The sequence below is a fragment of the Grammomys surdaster genome, unplaced genomic scaffold (assembly GCF_004785775.1).
Source record: "Grammomys surdaster isolate TR1022 unplaced genomic scaffold, NIH_TR_1.0 919, whole genome shotgun sequence".
Lineage (NCBI taxonomy): Eukaryota > Metazoa > Chordata > Mammalia > Rodentia > Muridae > Grammomys > Grammomys surdaster.
The window spans coordinates 753,561-769,696 of record NW_021605338.1 but is presented as its reverse complement, the minus strand read 5'-3'; the positions used below and the strand labels follow the sequence as shown (position 1 = coordinate 769,696).

Below are 16,136 nucleotides of genomic sequence, written 5' to 3'. Positions count from 1 at the left end.
TGTAGGGTCATCCACTGGGGCTGTAGGGTCATCCACTGGGCTGTAGGTCATCCACTGGGCTGTAGGGTCATCCACTGGGGCTGTAGGGCCATCCCGTCTACTGGAACATGGGTCTCTCAGGGGCCTGATCCCTGAAGAAAACTGACTGGCCCTCTGCCAGGAGCATGTTCAGCTAGAAGAAGATTCCCAGCTTCATCATCCCACCCCATCCGTGCTTTGATTTTTGTCTGGGTTATAACAAACATTAAAGCACACGTTCTCAGCCACGTAATTTTAAACTCAGAAGAATTCTGTCATTTGAAATGAACTGAATCCTTACTAAAAATCTTTCTTCATTAGTATGTGGTGTGAGGTAGCCTTGGAAATAGGTCCAGCCTTGTAACTTTAGAGATAACTAAACGCTCCTGGAAGTGATTCAAGCAAGCCTTATATAATGGCAAATTCTGCTCTCTAGTATTTAGGGAAATAGTAACCTCTAGAATGTATACATGTATGAATATGTGTGTGTGTGTGTGTGTGTGTGTGTGTATGCACACTTATTATTTCAACAGAATTGGAAGTATTTAATTTATTTATCTCTTGAATCCTAATTCTAAATTGATTTGTTGTCTAATTTTCAAGAATAATAATCTATGAAATTAAAACCTCTGTCATAAAGACACAATGACATCTTTTTCATGATTGTATAACAGTATTTTTATTTTTTTGTGTTTGAAGTTAAGTAGAGAGAACAGGGTCTTATGTGGCTCAAGCTGGCCTCGAACCTTCTGCTTCTACCTCCCGAGTGATGGGCTCACAGGCATGTGCAGCCATGCCAGTTTTTGTAGTGCTGGGGACCCACCCTGGCTTCATGTGTGCTAGACAGTTTGTCAACAGGTACATCCCCAGCCCACATTAAAGTTTTTAAAATAGTTCAAAAACTTGTTCTAATACTGCTACAGACTCGGTGGCTGAAGCACAGAGGCCTAGGCTCAGAACTTTCTTTCTCACAGTTCTGAGGAGGGAGTGTCCTAGGTAGATGCTGGGAGCTTTGGGGCTTTGGGGCTCCTCTTCTTGCCTTACAGACAACCGCTACCTCACTGTGTGCACCTCAGCCTCTCCTGGTTTCCTGCCTGCAGAGAGAACTTGCATCTGTTGTTCAGACAATGATTCTTCTCTATCACTGAGTCCCTATCCCGTGATATCCAACATAAGCACTTCCCAATGGCTCTAACTCAAAATATCATCTTATTGGGGGCAATAAGCAAACACACACACACACACATACAACCAATATATATGCATATATGTTGTATATATGCATGTATATATATGAATTGAAATGCAGTGTATACTTTATAACTTTTTTTTAATTAAAAAAATTGGTCTAGAGACTATGCCACATTTATTGGCTCTCTGTGTACTTTTCACAATTTTGCTATTTTGAAAGCTGGATGACTAGCCAGGCATGGGGGTACATGCTTTTGATCCCTGGACTTGAGAGGCAGATCTTTGTGAGTTTGAGGCCAGCCTGGTCAACATATCAAGTTCCAGGACAGCTGGGCTACATAGTAAGAATCTGGATGGTTGCTATAGTCGATGACATCCTATCAGATACATTTAAATGCACAGTTGTTTGCTTTATTGAATACTGTGAGTACAGTCTCTGTATTTATTTTCTTTAATACCACCAATGGTAGTACCACCAATGGGGATCTGTCTTAGTTAGGGTTTTACTGCTGTAAACAGACACCATGACCAAGGCAACATTATAAGGACAACATTTACTTGGGGCTGGCTTACAGGTTCAGAGGTTCAGTCCTTTATCATCAACTCGGGAGCATGGCAGCATCCAGGCAGGCATGGTGCAGGAGGAGCTGAGAGTTCTACATCTTCATCTGAAGGCCACTAAGAGAAGATTGGCTTCCACATGGTTAGGAGGAGGATCTCATTGCCTACCCCCACAGTGACATACTTTCTCCAACAAGGCCACACCTCCTAATAGTGCCATTCCCTGGGCCAAACATATTCAAGCCACCACAGGATCCATTTTCCTCTTGATGGAAGGTTTTTTTTTTTTTTCCCCTCTCATTTGCTTTTACAAACATCAGTGGATGGGCCCATCATCTTAGGGATAAATATCTTGTATTTGTGTTTAGTTTAGGTCAGTGAGGTTGGGCATCAAATGGAATGGGCGTGTCCGTCGTTTTTCTCATGATTGCAGGTTGTCCTTTGTCTTGGATGTGAGTCAAAGTTATTTTCTCTAGTCTACCCTCTGTTTTCTCTCTGTCTTCTGTTTCTCTCTCTGCTTCTCTCTCTCTGCTTCTCTCTCTTTCTCTCTCTCTCTCTCTTTCTCTCTCTTTGAATTATTTATTTATTTTATGTATATGAGTGTCCTATAGCTGTCTTCAGACACACCAGAAGAGGGCATCAGATCCCATTACAAATGGTTGTGAGCCACCGTGTGGTTCCTGGGAGTTGAACTCAGGACCTCTGGAAGAACAGTCAGTGCTCTTAACCACTGAGCCATCTCTCCAGCCCTTTGTCTTCTGTATTTGCTGTTCATGGCTTTTGCCATCAGTGGTTTATTGGTGAACATCTGCATATAATTGAGTGGTTTTTTTTTCTCTCTCGGTGCCAATGAGTTTAATGCCTTTCATTCTACAGAACAGGTCTTTCTAAGGTCTTTTCTAACTTGAGATTTTTTTTTTTAATATGTCATTTTCCCTACTTTTTTGAAAATAGTTTTTCATTTTTTCCCTTTTAGATATTGTTTCCTCTAGAATTTGTTGTGGTGAACTGTGCCAAGTATAAGTCACCCCACACAACCCAGGTATCGGGACCAGTGACTGAGTTTTCATCACTGTCCCTTGTTACATGGTGTCTTAGTTAGAGTTTTCCTGTTGTGAACAGACACCATGACCAAGGCAACTCTTCTAAGGACAACATTTAACTGGAGCTGGCTTACAGGTTCAGAGGTTCAGTCCATTATCATCAAGGCAGGAACATGGCAGCGTCCAGGCAGGCATGGTGCAGGAGGAGCTGAGAGTTCTACATCTTCATCTGAAGGCGGCTAGTGGAAGACTGACTTCCAGGCAGCTAGGACAAGGGTATTAAAATCCACATCCACAAGGCCACTCCTCCTAACAGTGCCACTCCTGGGCCAAGCATATACAAACCATCACACATGTTCACATCTATTTCTGGATTTTCTTTTATACAGATATTTTAAAACTCCAATCTCATTGTAAAATCATCCGCTCAGTTTTATAGAACAGAGGAGGTGGGACTGGTGGAGAGAGGTCTCAGCAGATTGACAGCCCAGATTGATCTTCCAGACCAGCCGCTTGCTCCTAGCACACCTCACAGCAGACACTGGCAGTCATGCGCACACGCTCACCTGCACACAGTAAAATAAGTTCTTTAAAAAGGGATCCTTTTCTTGTTTCTCTCTCTTCCCATTTCCTCACCCCTTTCCCAAAATAATCATTGTTAACCATGTACTCACTTTAGACTGCTTTTGGTACTTATATAGAGATTTTTGTCCACACACATAGAAAACACATTTTGTTGAAGAATTTAATTCTGTATAATACATTGCAAATTCCTTTTTTCCCTGCCAGTTCTGTCTTAGCATTCCATGATAATATATATAGCTCTGCCTCGTTATTTGACTTTGGCATGTGTGCTGTACTAAGGATATATTTTATTTAATTACTCCTGGTTATATACCTAGATTATGGATTTTTCATAGCATTTTCCATAATTCTATACTGAATATATATGCATATATGTGCATATATATGCATATGTATGTGTATATATATTACAGAATTATATATATTATGATGTATAGCTTATATTTATGAAGTATATAGCTTTGCTTTTTAATTTGTGATAATCCTCACTCTAAAATGTTTAATAATTTCATATTGTATGCTTAGCGAGTAAGGAAATCTGGGTAATATGGAGTAATACTGACATTTTTATAATGATCTTCTCATTTTAGATAAAATTTGATGCTGGGACTCTTCTTCTTAGTACACACCGGCTGATTTGGAGAGACCAGAAAAATAATGTAAGAGACACTTTCTGCCCAGGGCTTTGTTTAGTTGTCTGTGCATTGGGAGTGTGAATCGGCACTGAACGCCTTGGCCCAGCTGAGTGCTTGCTTCATCACTGAATAACAATCTTAGCTACCCCCATTCAAGATTTTCAGTTTGTTTTCTCTCGTTTGTTTTTGTTTTGAGACAAGATCTTACTCTCTAGCCTACTCTGACCTTGAACTTGCCATATATAGACCAGTTGGGCCTCAAAAGAGATCTATCTACCTCTGCCTCCTGAGGGCAATGTTGCTTAATTCTTACAGCATGGTTCAGTGTAGGGGAGAGAAAGCCTCTCATCAGCTGTGAGGATCCTTAAAAAGATAGTATGTCTTCTGAACAACCCGTCATACCAGGTTACTGGGATGCAGGAGCATTCCTCTGCAGGGATTCTCCTGGCTGCTGAGAAAGCCTTCCCCTGTATCACTCAGGCAGAGAGAGACTCCTCACCCTAATTTTATAGCTTTTAGAGAGAGTGAGGTGTGTGTGTACAGAGCTGATGGCTTCATTTCCAAAGAGTTTTAACTTGAAAGTTACAGCTGTCAGCAGGGTAAGATGTCTAGTCTAGAATCTAAAATAATCTTATCATTATTTTCCTAATTATTCTCCAGCTCCAGCTGTGTTATGGGTTTTCAGTGCACAAGTCTTTGCACCATGTGTGTGTAGTACCTACAGAGGCCACAAGAGGTCTCTGATCTCTTGGAACTGGGGTTACAGAAGGTTGTGAGCTACAGTGTGAGTGCTGGGAATTGAACCCTGGTCTCCTGAAAGAGACCCAGTGCTTTTAACCATTGAGCCATCTCTCCAGCCACTCATCATGAATGCCTAGTACCAAGATGAACTTTAAAGTACCTTTTGGAAGAGTTTTGTAGTAGTACTTTAGTCCGTTCTAAACTCCCCAGAGTGTGCTGCTTCTCTCTAGACCCCCAGCGCCCCCCTACACACGTGCACGCGCACATGGACACTTGCATGCTCGTGAACTCGCCTTATTTTTAATACGTCCTAAGCAGCTCAATGGTTGGGCCACTGCCAAACTTCTGTGTTGCTAACGTCTCCCCTCCCATACTCCTGAATTACTACTTACTAAAATCTATATTCCATCTTTGCTACCCCAGACCCAAGCAGGGAGTCCCCTTAGGGCCGCTCCTCCCTGACTCCTACATGGCTATACATTCTCCAGCTCTATGCCCGATCTTCCTGCCTCCCCATCATGGTGATTCTAAATCCTTCTTCCTGTGGTTTCCTTGTCCTTGCTGGAGAAATCTAAAGTCTCTGTCTCCCTACCCAACCATTGCCGCTACCCGCCAGCAACTTTATTTACCAGTTAGAACCAGCTGAGGGCATGGACCCTCAGCATCTCACACACACACAGGCGTGCAAATTCCTGTGTAATTTTGGGACTCAATTAACATAATGTCAGCAATAAACCAAATCCACAACAGAAGAGTGCAATACCTGGCTTCGTCCTTTAAGAACCATTCTCCCGGGGCTGGAGAGATGGCTCAGCGGTTAAGAGCACTGACTGCTCTTCCAGAGGTCCTGAGTTCAAATCCCAGCAACCACATGGTGGCTCACAACCATCCGTAATGAGAGTCAATGCCCTTTTCTGGTGTGTCTGAAGACAGCTACAGTGTACTCATAAATAAAATAAATAAATTAAAAAAAAAAAAAAAGAACCATTCTCCCCTCTTGAGGGTGATTCTGCCTTCATTAGTCTGTTAATGCTATGGAATCATTTTTCAATTATGTGCAGAAGAAAAATCTTTAGAAGATGATGAGGTGCCCAGAAACTAGATGTCGATAAATTAATTTTGGTGTAACCTTTCAGTTACCATATAAAGAGAACACTTAGGCAGGGAAGGGAAGAGAAGGCTGCAGGGAAGATGGACATGATTGGTAAGTGATGTGTGCACATGTGGAAATGTTAGTGTGAATCTACTGGGACCACCGAGATGGATCAGCCAGTGAAGGCTTCCCTCCAGAGCTACAGGCCTGACCTCTATCCCCAGACAGCACGTGGTAGACCTAGAGAACTCATGTTTACAATTTTGATCACCACACACACACCAGGGGGCTGCAACATCCATGCACATGCATGCTAGTGCACATACATGCAAAATCAACTATAAAAAAAGTGAAACCTATTAATTTGTACAATTAAGCATTAATTAAAAAATTCTTAGACCTATTATATGCCAATCAGTGTAATGATTTAAATTAAATTTAATTTTTTTATTCATTTGTTAATTCTATATAAATTTTAGTGCTCTCTCTACACATACACATGCATGCCAGAAGAGGGCATCAGATCCCATTACAGATGGTTGTGAGCCACCAGATGGGTGTTGGGAATTGAACTCACAACCTCTGGAAGAATAGCCAGTACTCTTAACCACTGAGCCATCTCTCCAGCCCTTAACTTTTTAAAAAAAAAAAAAAAACAAAGTTTTACTGTGAAGACTTTCCTAACCTTCAACTCAAGTGGTCCTTTTTACTCTCCCAAATAACTGGGATTATAGGCATGTGCCTCTACAAATGAACTTATAAAATACTGTAAAGTTTGTAGTTAGTAATAAGAAAGCCACATTAGTATTTTCTCTTGAAATGTATATACATGTGTGCATATCTAAAGTGGGAAATTATAAAGGAATAGAAAAATCACCTGTATAAAATGTACCCCTTAGAATTGTTCTGTTTGGGCTGGAGAGATGGCTCAGTGGTTAAGAGCACTGACTGCTCTTCCAGAGGTCCTGAGTTCAAATCCCAGCAACCACATGATGGCTCACAACCATCTGTAATGCGATTCGATGCCCTCTTCTGGTGTGTCTGAAGACAGCTACAGAGTACTCATATACATAAAATAAATAAATCTTTAAAAAAAAAAAAAAAGAATTGTTCTGTTTTTGTTTTTCATATAAGAAATATTATGTCATTTTTTTCATACAGGTTCATTTTAATTAGAAGCTCGAACAGTACATGATGATGAATTATTTTACATTGGCTATAGATCATATTTTACAAAAGAGATATTCAAAATTTTTTCATAAATTTTACTTGAGAGAGTATACCAACTATAAAAACAAAGGTAGTTATAATTGTTTTATTTTACTTTAAAATGATTTATTATTAGTTTGTTTCTTTACATGTGTGTACTCACGTGTATGTGCATGTGTGCAGATGCCCAGGGACGGCAGAAGAGTGCACTGGAGTCTCTGGAACTAGACTGACAGGCATTAGTTGCCCAACAAAGCTGCTTGGAACTGAACTCTGGTCTTTGCAAGAGAATCAAATACTCTTAACTGCTCAGCCGTGTCTGCAGCCCCATTTACTTTTATTTTTAAAAACAGGGTCTCACTATATATAGCTCAGGCTAAAGTCTGTAACCTCCTGTCTCAGATTTGCAAGTACCGAGGTTACAGATGTATCACCACCTGGGTAGTTACATCTTATTTATTATTGTTATTATTATTATTATTATTATTGTGTGTGTGTGTGTGTGTACCTCTGTGCACACATGGAGGTTAACCAGCAGATGATTAGCTTGCAGACTGGTTCTCTCTTCCACCAGGTGAGTCCCAGGGATGGAACTCAAGTTTAAACTTGGGGGCAGGCACCTCTACCCACTGAGCCATCTTCTTAGTCCTGCACTTGCCTTTAAAACTCTTTTTATGTCTTCCCATGCACAAAATGCCAGCATGGAATATTATTTAAATTCTACTGCCGTTTATTAAGGCGATTGGAAGTGTAGCTGTGGTAGAGCCAGGCAGAGAAGGAACATTTCTTCACGGATTAGGGCATCGTTGGTTTTAAGTACCTCACAGGGAACAGTGCTGTAGCGCTGTTGGACTCCATCTTCTGAGGAGTGTAACGTAGCTCTTTTTCTGTTGGTTTGCTCTTAGGAGTGCTGCATGGCCATTCCCCTGTCTCAGATTGTTTTCATCGAGGAACAGGCGGCTGGAATCGGGAAGAGGTAAGGTCTAAACAGTCTTCATTCACAAAACCATTTCCTGTCACAGTACTGGTCAGTAGGTTCTTTAAGGGTGTGTTTATACCTTGTATCCATTTTGAAGTCTGAATAAAGTAGTAAGGCTTGCTGTAATGTCCTTACGTCAAAATAGGTAGTGTGGCCCTGCTCTTCTGTGTTTCCACAAGCACACTCACCTTTCATGTGTGTGCATTAGTCAGCATTTCACCCAGGAACACCTCATCTGAGGGAAAGAACTATTGATGTTGATAACTTATTGATAACCGCATTCCCTTAGGGTTATTATTCCTTGTTATGGTTCATAGTATCATAGCTGGGTAGGACTATCATTCATAGTGTCATCGCTGGGTAGGACTATGGTTCATAGGATCATTGCTGGGTAGGACTATGGTTCATAGGTTCATAGCTGGATAGGACTATGGTTCATAGGGTCATAGCTGGGTAGGACTATGGTTCATAGGTTCATAGCTGGGTAGGACTATGGTTCATAGGATCATAGTTGGGTAGGACTATGGTTCATAGGATCATAGCTGGGTAGGATTATGGTTTATAGGGTCACAGCTGGGTAGGACTATGGTTCACGGGGTTAGAGCTGGTTAGGACTACAGTTGCTTCCTTAGAATGTCACCTTCTAGAACCATGACCTCTGGGGGAGGCTTTAAAGTCAGAATCATCTTGGATCCTCCAGATCATGTGTCTGAAGTGTGTGGTGTCCTCAGCAATAGGGACTTAACCTCCCACCTCTGAGAGACAACCAAGGGCAAGGGCAATAGCCTAGACTGTCTGAGGAGTCACCAGACAGCCCTGAGCGACCACCCAAAGCAGAACTGCTTACGGCTGGGGTTGGGGTTTTTGTTAGATAGTCTATGGCTCTGGAAGGAAATATTGTCACAATTTTCTCATGACTTTTCAGACATCCTTACTGTTTTTTAGTAACCCCCTTCTATTTTACTTATCTTTTTCTGCATCCCTAATTAAAGCCTCCTGCCCCCCCTCCCCCATCTGTCAGGTTTTCCCTTCACATCAGTAGCCTGCTATTCAAGTACCTTGCCCTCTATTGCCCTCCCCCTCTGTGGTCGCCTTTGCTGTCCTGGTTTCTGTGGTCACTACAGGATACGTCCTTGCAGTACAGAACCTGAAGAGGTTAGGAGCCTCAGATGAGAGCGAGCAGGCCACATTGATTTCTACAATGGCTGCGTGAGATCACGACCCCGACAGCAGTGACCGAGGCTTGCTTTCTCCCCGTGTCGTCTGTACCATCAGTTGTCAGCTGGTTTGTTATCTTTGCCAGTCTCACGGGAGTAGGGACGGAATAAAAGTTGTTTTGATTGCCTTCCCCCAATTGGTAGGGATGATGAACATTTGGGAGGATACTTCTTAGACATTTTTTTTTCTTCTTTTGAGAATCTCTGTTCAGATCCCAAGTGTGTTTTTTGAATGGGTCATTTGTCATCAGAGAAAACAGAGAGAGAGATGGAGATATATAGAGACAGATAGTATACATTCTCTGTCAGATGTATAGCTGACAAAGATTCACTCGAATTCTGTGGGCTTCCTGTTCACACGATTCTTTTTTTTTTATTTTGGTTTTTTTTTTTTTTTTTTGAGACAGAGTCTCTCTGCTTAGCCCTAGATATCCTAGAACTTGCTCTGTAGACCAGGCTGGCCTCAAACTCAGTGGCTCACCTGGCTCTGCCTCCTGAGTCCTAGAATTAAAGGCGTGTCCCACCACTGGCAGATTCCTTAGCTGTGCAGAAACTATTTAGTTATCAATTGTTGGCCTTGATTCCTGCACAAATGGAGTCATACTCAGAGTCCTCTGCTACTCCATGTCATGGAGGGCACTGCCTGTGTTTCTTCCAGAAGTTACTGTGTTACATTTAGGTGTCTGGAGCTAGTTTTCTAACAAGGTGGTAGATATGGATCTAATTTCACACTTTTGCGTGTGGGCATCCGTGTTTCCTGGTATTATTTGTTGAAGATGTTTTCTTTTCTCCAAATTACAGTTTTATTTTTTCTGTTTTTTTTTTTAACATCTTTGTCAACTATTAAATCACTGAAGTTATATGTACTCATGTTTGGGTCTTCGGTTTTGTTCCATTGGTCTACATGTCTGTATTTGGGCCAGTACCATAGTATCTTTATAACTATGGCTCTGTAGTATGTGTTGAGATCTGGAATGGTAACCTTTCCTCTCCAGAAGCCTTTTTTTCCCCTTCAATATTTTTTATTTTTTTGACTCTCTGGGGACTTGTTTGGTTCCATCTGAATTTCAGGGTAGTTTGGTGTTTTTGTTGTTTTGTTTTCTGTTTCAGTGAAGAGTGATGTGTGGGTTTTGGTTGGAATTTTGTTGAATCTGTAAATAGCTTTTGGAAAGATGGTCATTTCCACAGTGTTAGTTCTAGCAATTCATGGACGTGGGATGTCTTTCCTTATTCTAGTGTCTAGATGTGGGGGTTGAGGCAGGGTACAAGGAAGGGCGGATCAGGTGGCCCAGGCTAGACCATGGTGAGGCATGCCTGGTAGTGTATTTAATGTACTGAAGGCGATGCTATTCACAAACATGATAGAAGCTCATCTCCCTAGGTCTGCTGTGTTTTGAGAGTTGTTTTCAGTGTCGGGACTTCTAGGTCGTTGCTGCCTGGGTGGTATTTTCTAACAAACGACACTATAGAATGTTAGCTTTGGATGAGTTTTTACAAAATATCAACCAGCCTGTTTTACAGATAACTTTTCACATGTTCTTTTCCAGTAAGGCAGAATGCTTAGGTAGAAGTCATTACACCCTATAAACTCAGGGGGTGGCTGTGAACTTACTTTAAATTCATTTCTAAAAACCATACTTTTGTTTCATTTATATAGCCAGTAACATTTAGTTCATACTTTTTTTTTTTTAACTTATTGGGGAAAGGGTTTATTAGAGACCGGAACTCGTACAGGGCAGGGGCCTGGAGGCAGGAGCTGGTGCAGAGGCCATCGAGGGTGCTGCCGACTCCCTCTCTCCCGATGCCATGCTCAGCCTGCTTTCTTTCTTTTCTGTTCATATCTTACGAGTTTTATTTTTTCAGGCCTTAATGATCCTGAATATAAATTAGAAAAGAATGTCTTTTAGGAAATTCAGTGTTTTTATATAAATTCAAGAGTCATTTGGAATATAAAAGAAGCTTTAAAAACAGTGCTTGTTGTAGCAGCTCACACTGTCAGTCTCAGCATGCGGAGGTAGAGGCAGGTGGATTTCTGTGTTGGAGGCTAGCCTGGACTACAAGCTAGTTCCAGGTTTGCCAGAACGACACAGTGAGATCCTACCTCAAAACAGTCCATAAATAAGCAAGTAATGAAAAGTTATAAAACACAGAATAAGTGATTTTAAAATGGCCAACATATTTGCTCGTTCATTAGCGCCAAAATAGTGGTCCATCTGCACCCAGCTCCTCCTAACAAAGAGCCCGGTCCAGTCCAGAGCAGTAAGAACTCCTACATCAAACTCTCCTTCAAAGAACATGGCCAGATTGAGGTAAGCTCCCTCGGGAGTGCAGTTGGATTTGAAAGTCTGTGTTGTATGTTACGATGGCAGAAGACAGTATCATGAAGCACACCAGATTCCGTTTAACAAAACAAAACAAAATTTGTGTTTTGATCCTTATCAAAACTGACAAGCAGGAAGGCGTGGTTATATCTGAAGCTCGAAGCCTACCGAGCGGTGGCCCTGCACGGCTGGTGACGTTTTTTAGTGCTTAGTTGATGAACCTGTCATGGGAAGACATTAATTAAGCTGACCTATCTGAAAGCTCACCAGCAGGCAACTGGTGTTGGTTAGCTCCATGCAGAGAATGACTCAAGTAAGGTCCCCCAGCATCAAGGTTTAGAGGACCTAATTAGAAAGTTGCTGGACACTTGTTCTTAAGACAAATGCAATTGAAGTGGCTTTCCCAAAGGTGTTTTCATTATACTGAGAAAATATATTTGATTTTTTTTTTTCGAGCTTAGCCACATTTCATTTTGTCCCTGATTTTGGTTTTATTTTATGTTGGTTTTTTTTTTTTTTTTTGAAACAGAGTATAATGTGGCCCATAGTGGCCTTAAATTTGTTATATAATTGAGGGTAACCTAGAACTAATCCATCTACCAGGATTTTAGGTGTGTGCTTCTGCATCTGGCTTGTCCCTAAATTTTACTTTATATTCTCTGCTGCTTTTCTGGAAAAATGATTGAAAAGTATTCCACATATGTAGGATTGCTTAAAGTGAGGGCGTTCACTTCAGTAGTGCTCACATAGGCGAGAACTGTGCTCTGCATAGAAGGCCAGAGAGAGTGTGTGTGTGTGTGTGTGTGTGTGTGTGTGTGTGTGTGTTTTGATGTCTTTGTTCTTTCTGAAGCTGATCCTAGAAAACAACTTTTGACTTGTTTTGCTGTCTAAAGGTCTAGTCTTGTTCCTGATGACTGAACAGAACCGTGTAGTGAAGGAATGTTTATAACACGTATGTGATGTATGTGATAGTTGCCACTTGACTCAGATCTTTGCATGTGGATTGCAGTTTTACAGGCGTCTATCAGAGGAAATGACACAGAGAAGATGGGAGACGGTACCAGTTTCCCAGTCACTACAAACAAATAAAGGATCCCAGGTATAGTTTTAAAAACTATTTGTAAGTGTAGTATCTTCCTTTTTGTTTGTGTTCCTAAGACAGGGTGACCTAGAACTTGTGCATAGCCCAGCTGGCCCCCATCTTGAAAGGGTCCTCCTACCTGAGCCTCCCAAGTGCTGGAATCATGAGTGTGAGACAGGCTCAGCTGGTAGTGTTTTCATCTCTGTATCTGTGTGCTCCATAAGAAGACTCTGGCCACGTGGTGGTGCACACCTTCAGTCCAAGCATTTGGGAGGCGAAGACTGGCATATCTCTCTGTGTTCAATCAAGGCCAGTCTGGTCTACACAGTGAGTTCCAGGATAGCCAGGGCTACATTGAGAGAGTCTGTCTCAAAAAATAACCAAAAAAAAAAAAAAAAAAAAGAGGAGGAGAAAGAGGAAGAAGAGGAGGAGGAGGAGGAAGAAGAGGAACTCTCTGTGATCACAACATTGTCAAAAACAAAACAGTAGAGTTCTAATTGTAAAAAAATGAATTTTCCTAAAAATGAGTCTGACTCATTTGCTGAACTGTGGACGGGCTCTCAGATGTGAGAAAACAGCTGAAGGACTTACCAGCCACAAGACTTTTATACATTTGATAAACTCTCAAGTATCGAATATACGATAGATCCCCAAAGAATAAAAAATGAATAAGAAATTTAGCTATACCTACAATACAGAGAAAAACATGCATGCCGTTGATTAGTTGATTATAAATTTATTTTTTCCCTTAATATTTGAAGGTTATTATGTGCAACCAGAAAGAAACAAGTGTTTTGAAAGGAAGTGTGATGCAGTTGTATGCCGCTTTCTTTGTGGGTCCTTTCCCACCTTTGAAAACTCAGTGTAGTTTACAAAGGGTTTTGTTTCCTTCCCGTCTTGTATGTTTTATGAGCTACTTGTTTTTTTCTATTTTTTTTTCCCAGCCAGGAAGAGTACGAGCTGTTGGGATTGTAGGTATTGAGAGGAAACTTGAAGAAAAAAGAAAAGAAACCGACAAAAACATTTCTGAGGTAATCTTTAAACATCCTCTTACAGCCTTGATGGTTCCGTTCTGTAATTTGGAATATATTTAGCTTGCCCACAGCTCCGCCGTGGTCTCCCGTTTCCTACAGATCTACCTCAGCTTGGCATACTTCAACACTGTTTTCCCTTCGAGGTTACTCTTCCAGAGAGAGTTTGGAATAGCGAGCTGTTTTCTATTCTTTGATTTCCTTTTTTTCTGAAGGTTGTTGAGATGCTCAAAATAAAGTTCTTAATTTATGAATTATTTCTTTAAAATGAATTATTCCATTTCAAGAAATAAATTGTTTCCATTTTCATGGATTCCTACACCTCAAAGAATTCTCCACAGACAACATATTCTGTGCAGAGCCTGATTTATTTAGGAAATAGTTCTTGTTATCCACACGGTGACTTACGTGAGGAACTGTGGCTACTCTGAGGGCAGACTGGATAGACAGGCAAACTGGTGTATTGACATCAACACACACCTTGTGAAGAGAGAATTTAGGATCCAGAAGGGACCCATGACATGACCTTTACCATCCCTAGAGGTCAAAGAAGACTTGTTAACAACAGGAAGATGGGATCAAAGACCAGAAAGATGAATAGGTGTTGGTGTCACCAGGTAGAAGGGTGGGCTATGCAGAGACCTACAATGTCCATTATGGAGACAGCAAATGCAGACACGTGTGGTCATTCATGAAATGAGTAACTGGCCAGAGCAGTGGCTGCAGGTGATGCAGACCAGCACACAGGCCTCTGTGCCTTTAGACAGGTGCCCTTCCCACACAGTTGAAATGGGAATCTGTGGTGTGAAGGTAGAACGCTCTGTAAACCAGAGGACATAATACTAGGATGGGTGTGTGCTTCTGTCTGGCCTAAGCTTTTCTTTTACATGCCTACCGACACTTTTTATAGTTTACTGATTTTATAGTTTATAATAATAATAGAAATAAAAGCAAGGAATCTTTTGTTAGTGCCTTGTAATTACTTAAAATGTTTTATAGCCAATTCTTTTAAGGAACTGTGATATTTATATTTTTTCATTGATTACAACGGATAAAGGATGTGTTCTTGTACACTCAGGATTTTAGGTTTTTTTCTATGAAAATATACAACAGCGATTTCTCATACTGATTTTACATGTACAAGTAAAATAAATCTGTTAACAATTTGTGCAGTCCATGTAAAAATCCAAGATTGCACCATGTATCTTTGTTCTAGTTTTGGAAACTAGGTTGGTGTGTGATTTAAATGTTAGAATTCACTCAGTTTCATAGCTGGTGCCCAGAGCCTCCCACAAAGGGCTTCCTGCATCTGCTGGCCCTTGCTGATAAGAACCCCATGTCTAAGCCTTTGTTTATCTGAGGAAATTCCTGTGAGGTGTGTGCACATTCCTTTTGTTTTCACTGTTAGCTTAGTGAGATGCCTATTAAGGATCTTACACGACTATTCTTACACTATTCTTTGAGCAAAGGAAAAAAAAAACCTTGCAGGCAGTACTTTCCTGCAGATTCGCATAGCTGATCAGAGTCATGGCCCTGTATGTCAGAGCACAGTGTGGACTGAACTTTCAATTACTGACAGCTCTTAACTGGTTTTCAAAAACACATAGGTATCTATGCACATCACTTAGTTGAGAAATTCTGCAGTCATTTTCAATAACCTGAAATAATTTATTAGAAACGCATCTGATTCAGTTCGAAGAAGCCCTTGGAGTAGACACTTGCTGTGGTGGTTTTGTTTAATCTGTTTGGGTGGCATTTGTATGTTTTTTTGTGTGTAGCCGCCACATGCAAAACTGTAAGTGTCATGGTTTAACATTCGTGGGCTAAGGCTCAGTCAAGTCATACCTGCATTTCGGCCAAAATAATTATGTCAAAAAAAAAAAAAGTGTTTCTGCGCTGAGTATTGTCATTTTCAACCTAGAAATGGTTTGCTACATTTTTTACTGAATGTGTGTCTGTGTCTTTGTGTGTGTGTGTTAGGAACAGCACAACCCAGGACCTCACAGATGCCAGGAAAGCATTCTATCACTGAACCACACCCCAGATCAAGATTTTCTTACGTGTCCCAGAACAATAAATAATAATCTGTGGTTGTAGCTTGAGGAAGTTTACAAGTTCCTTAAAGTAGATTTTTAAAATGAGGTAGATGTATTGCTTATACAATTAATAATAAATTGATATTTGTAAGAAAATTTTTTGTTTGAGTCATTGCTTTGAAACATCCTAATTCCTTAAAATGATTGGATCACAAACCCTATTTCTCATTTCAGGCCTTTGAAGACCTGAGCAAGCTGATGATCAAGGTATGTGTCACGTAGCCACTCACACTCAGTCGTAAGTATATTTTCAGATCTCGAAAGTATATTTTCTTAGAAGGTTCTTCGTCTTTTCTCTATCCAGGCTAAGGAAATGGTGGAGTTATCAAAATCAA

The 16,136-nt window shown here is 40.9% G+C and overlaps 1 protein-coding gene across 2 annotated transcripts in view; it reads left to right on the top strand.

The window, feature by feature from the left end:
• The window catches only part of Vps36 (vacuolar protein sorting 36 homolog), a 27,449-nt gene that overhangs the window by 2,724 nt on the left and 8,589 nt on the right, over positions 1-16,136 (top strand). For both annotated transcript variants that reach the window (XM_028782893.1, XM_028782894.1), the window contains exons 2-6: positions 3,989-4,057; positions 7,982-8,052; positions 11,467-11,581; positions 12,603-12,692; positions 13,619-13,705. In XM_028782893.1, coding sequence (XP_028638726.1) covers positions 3,989-4,057; positions 7,982-8,052; positions 11,467-11,581; positions 12,603-12,692; positions 13,619-13,705 — 432 coding nt within the window. The remainder of the gene's footprint in view (positions 1-3,988; positions 4,058-7,981; positions 8,053-11,466; positions 11,582-12,602; positions 12,693-13,618; positions 13,706-16,136) is intronic.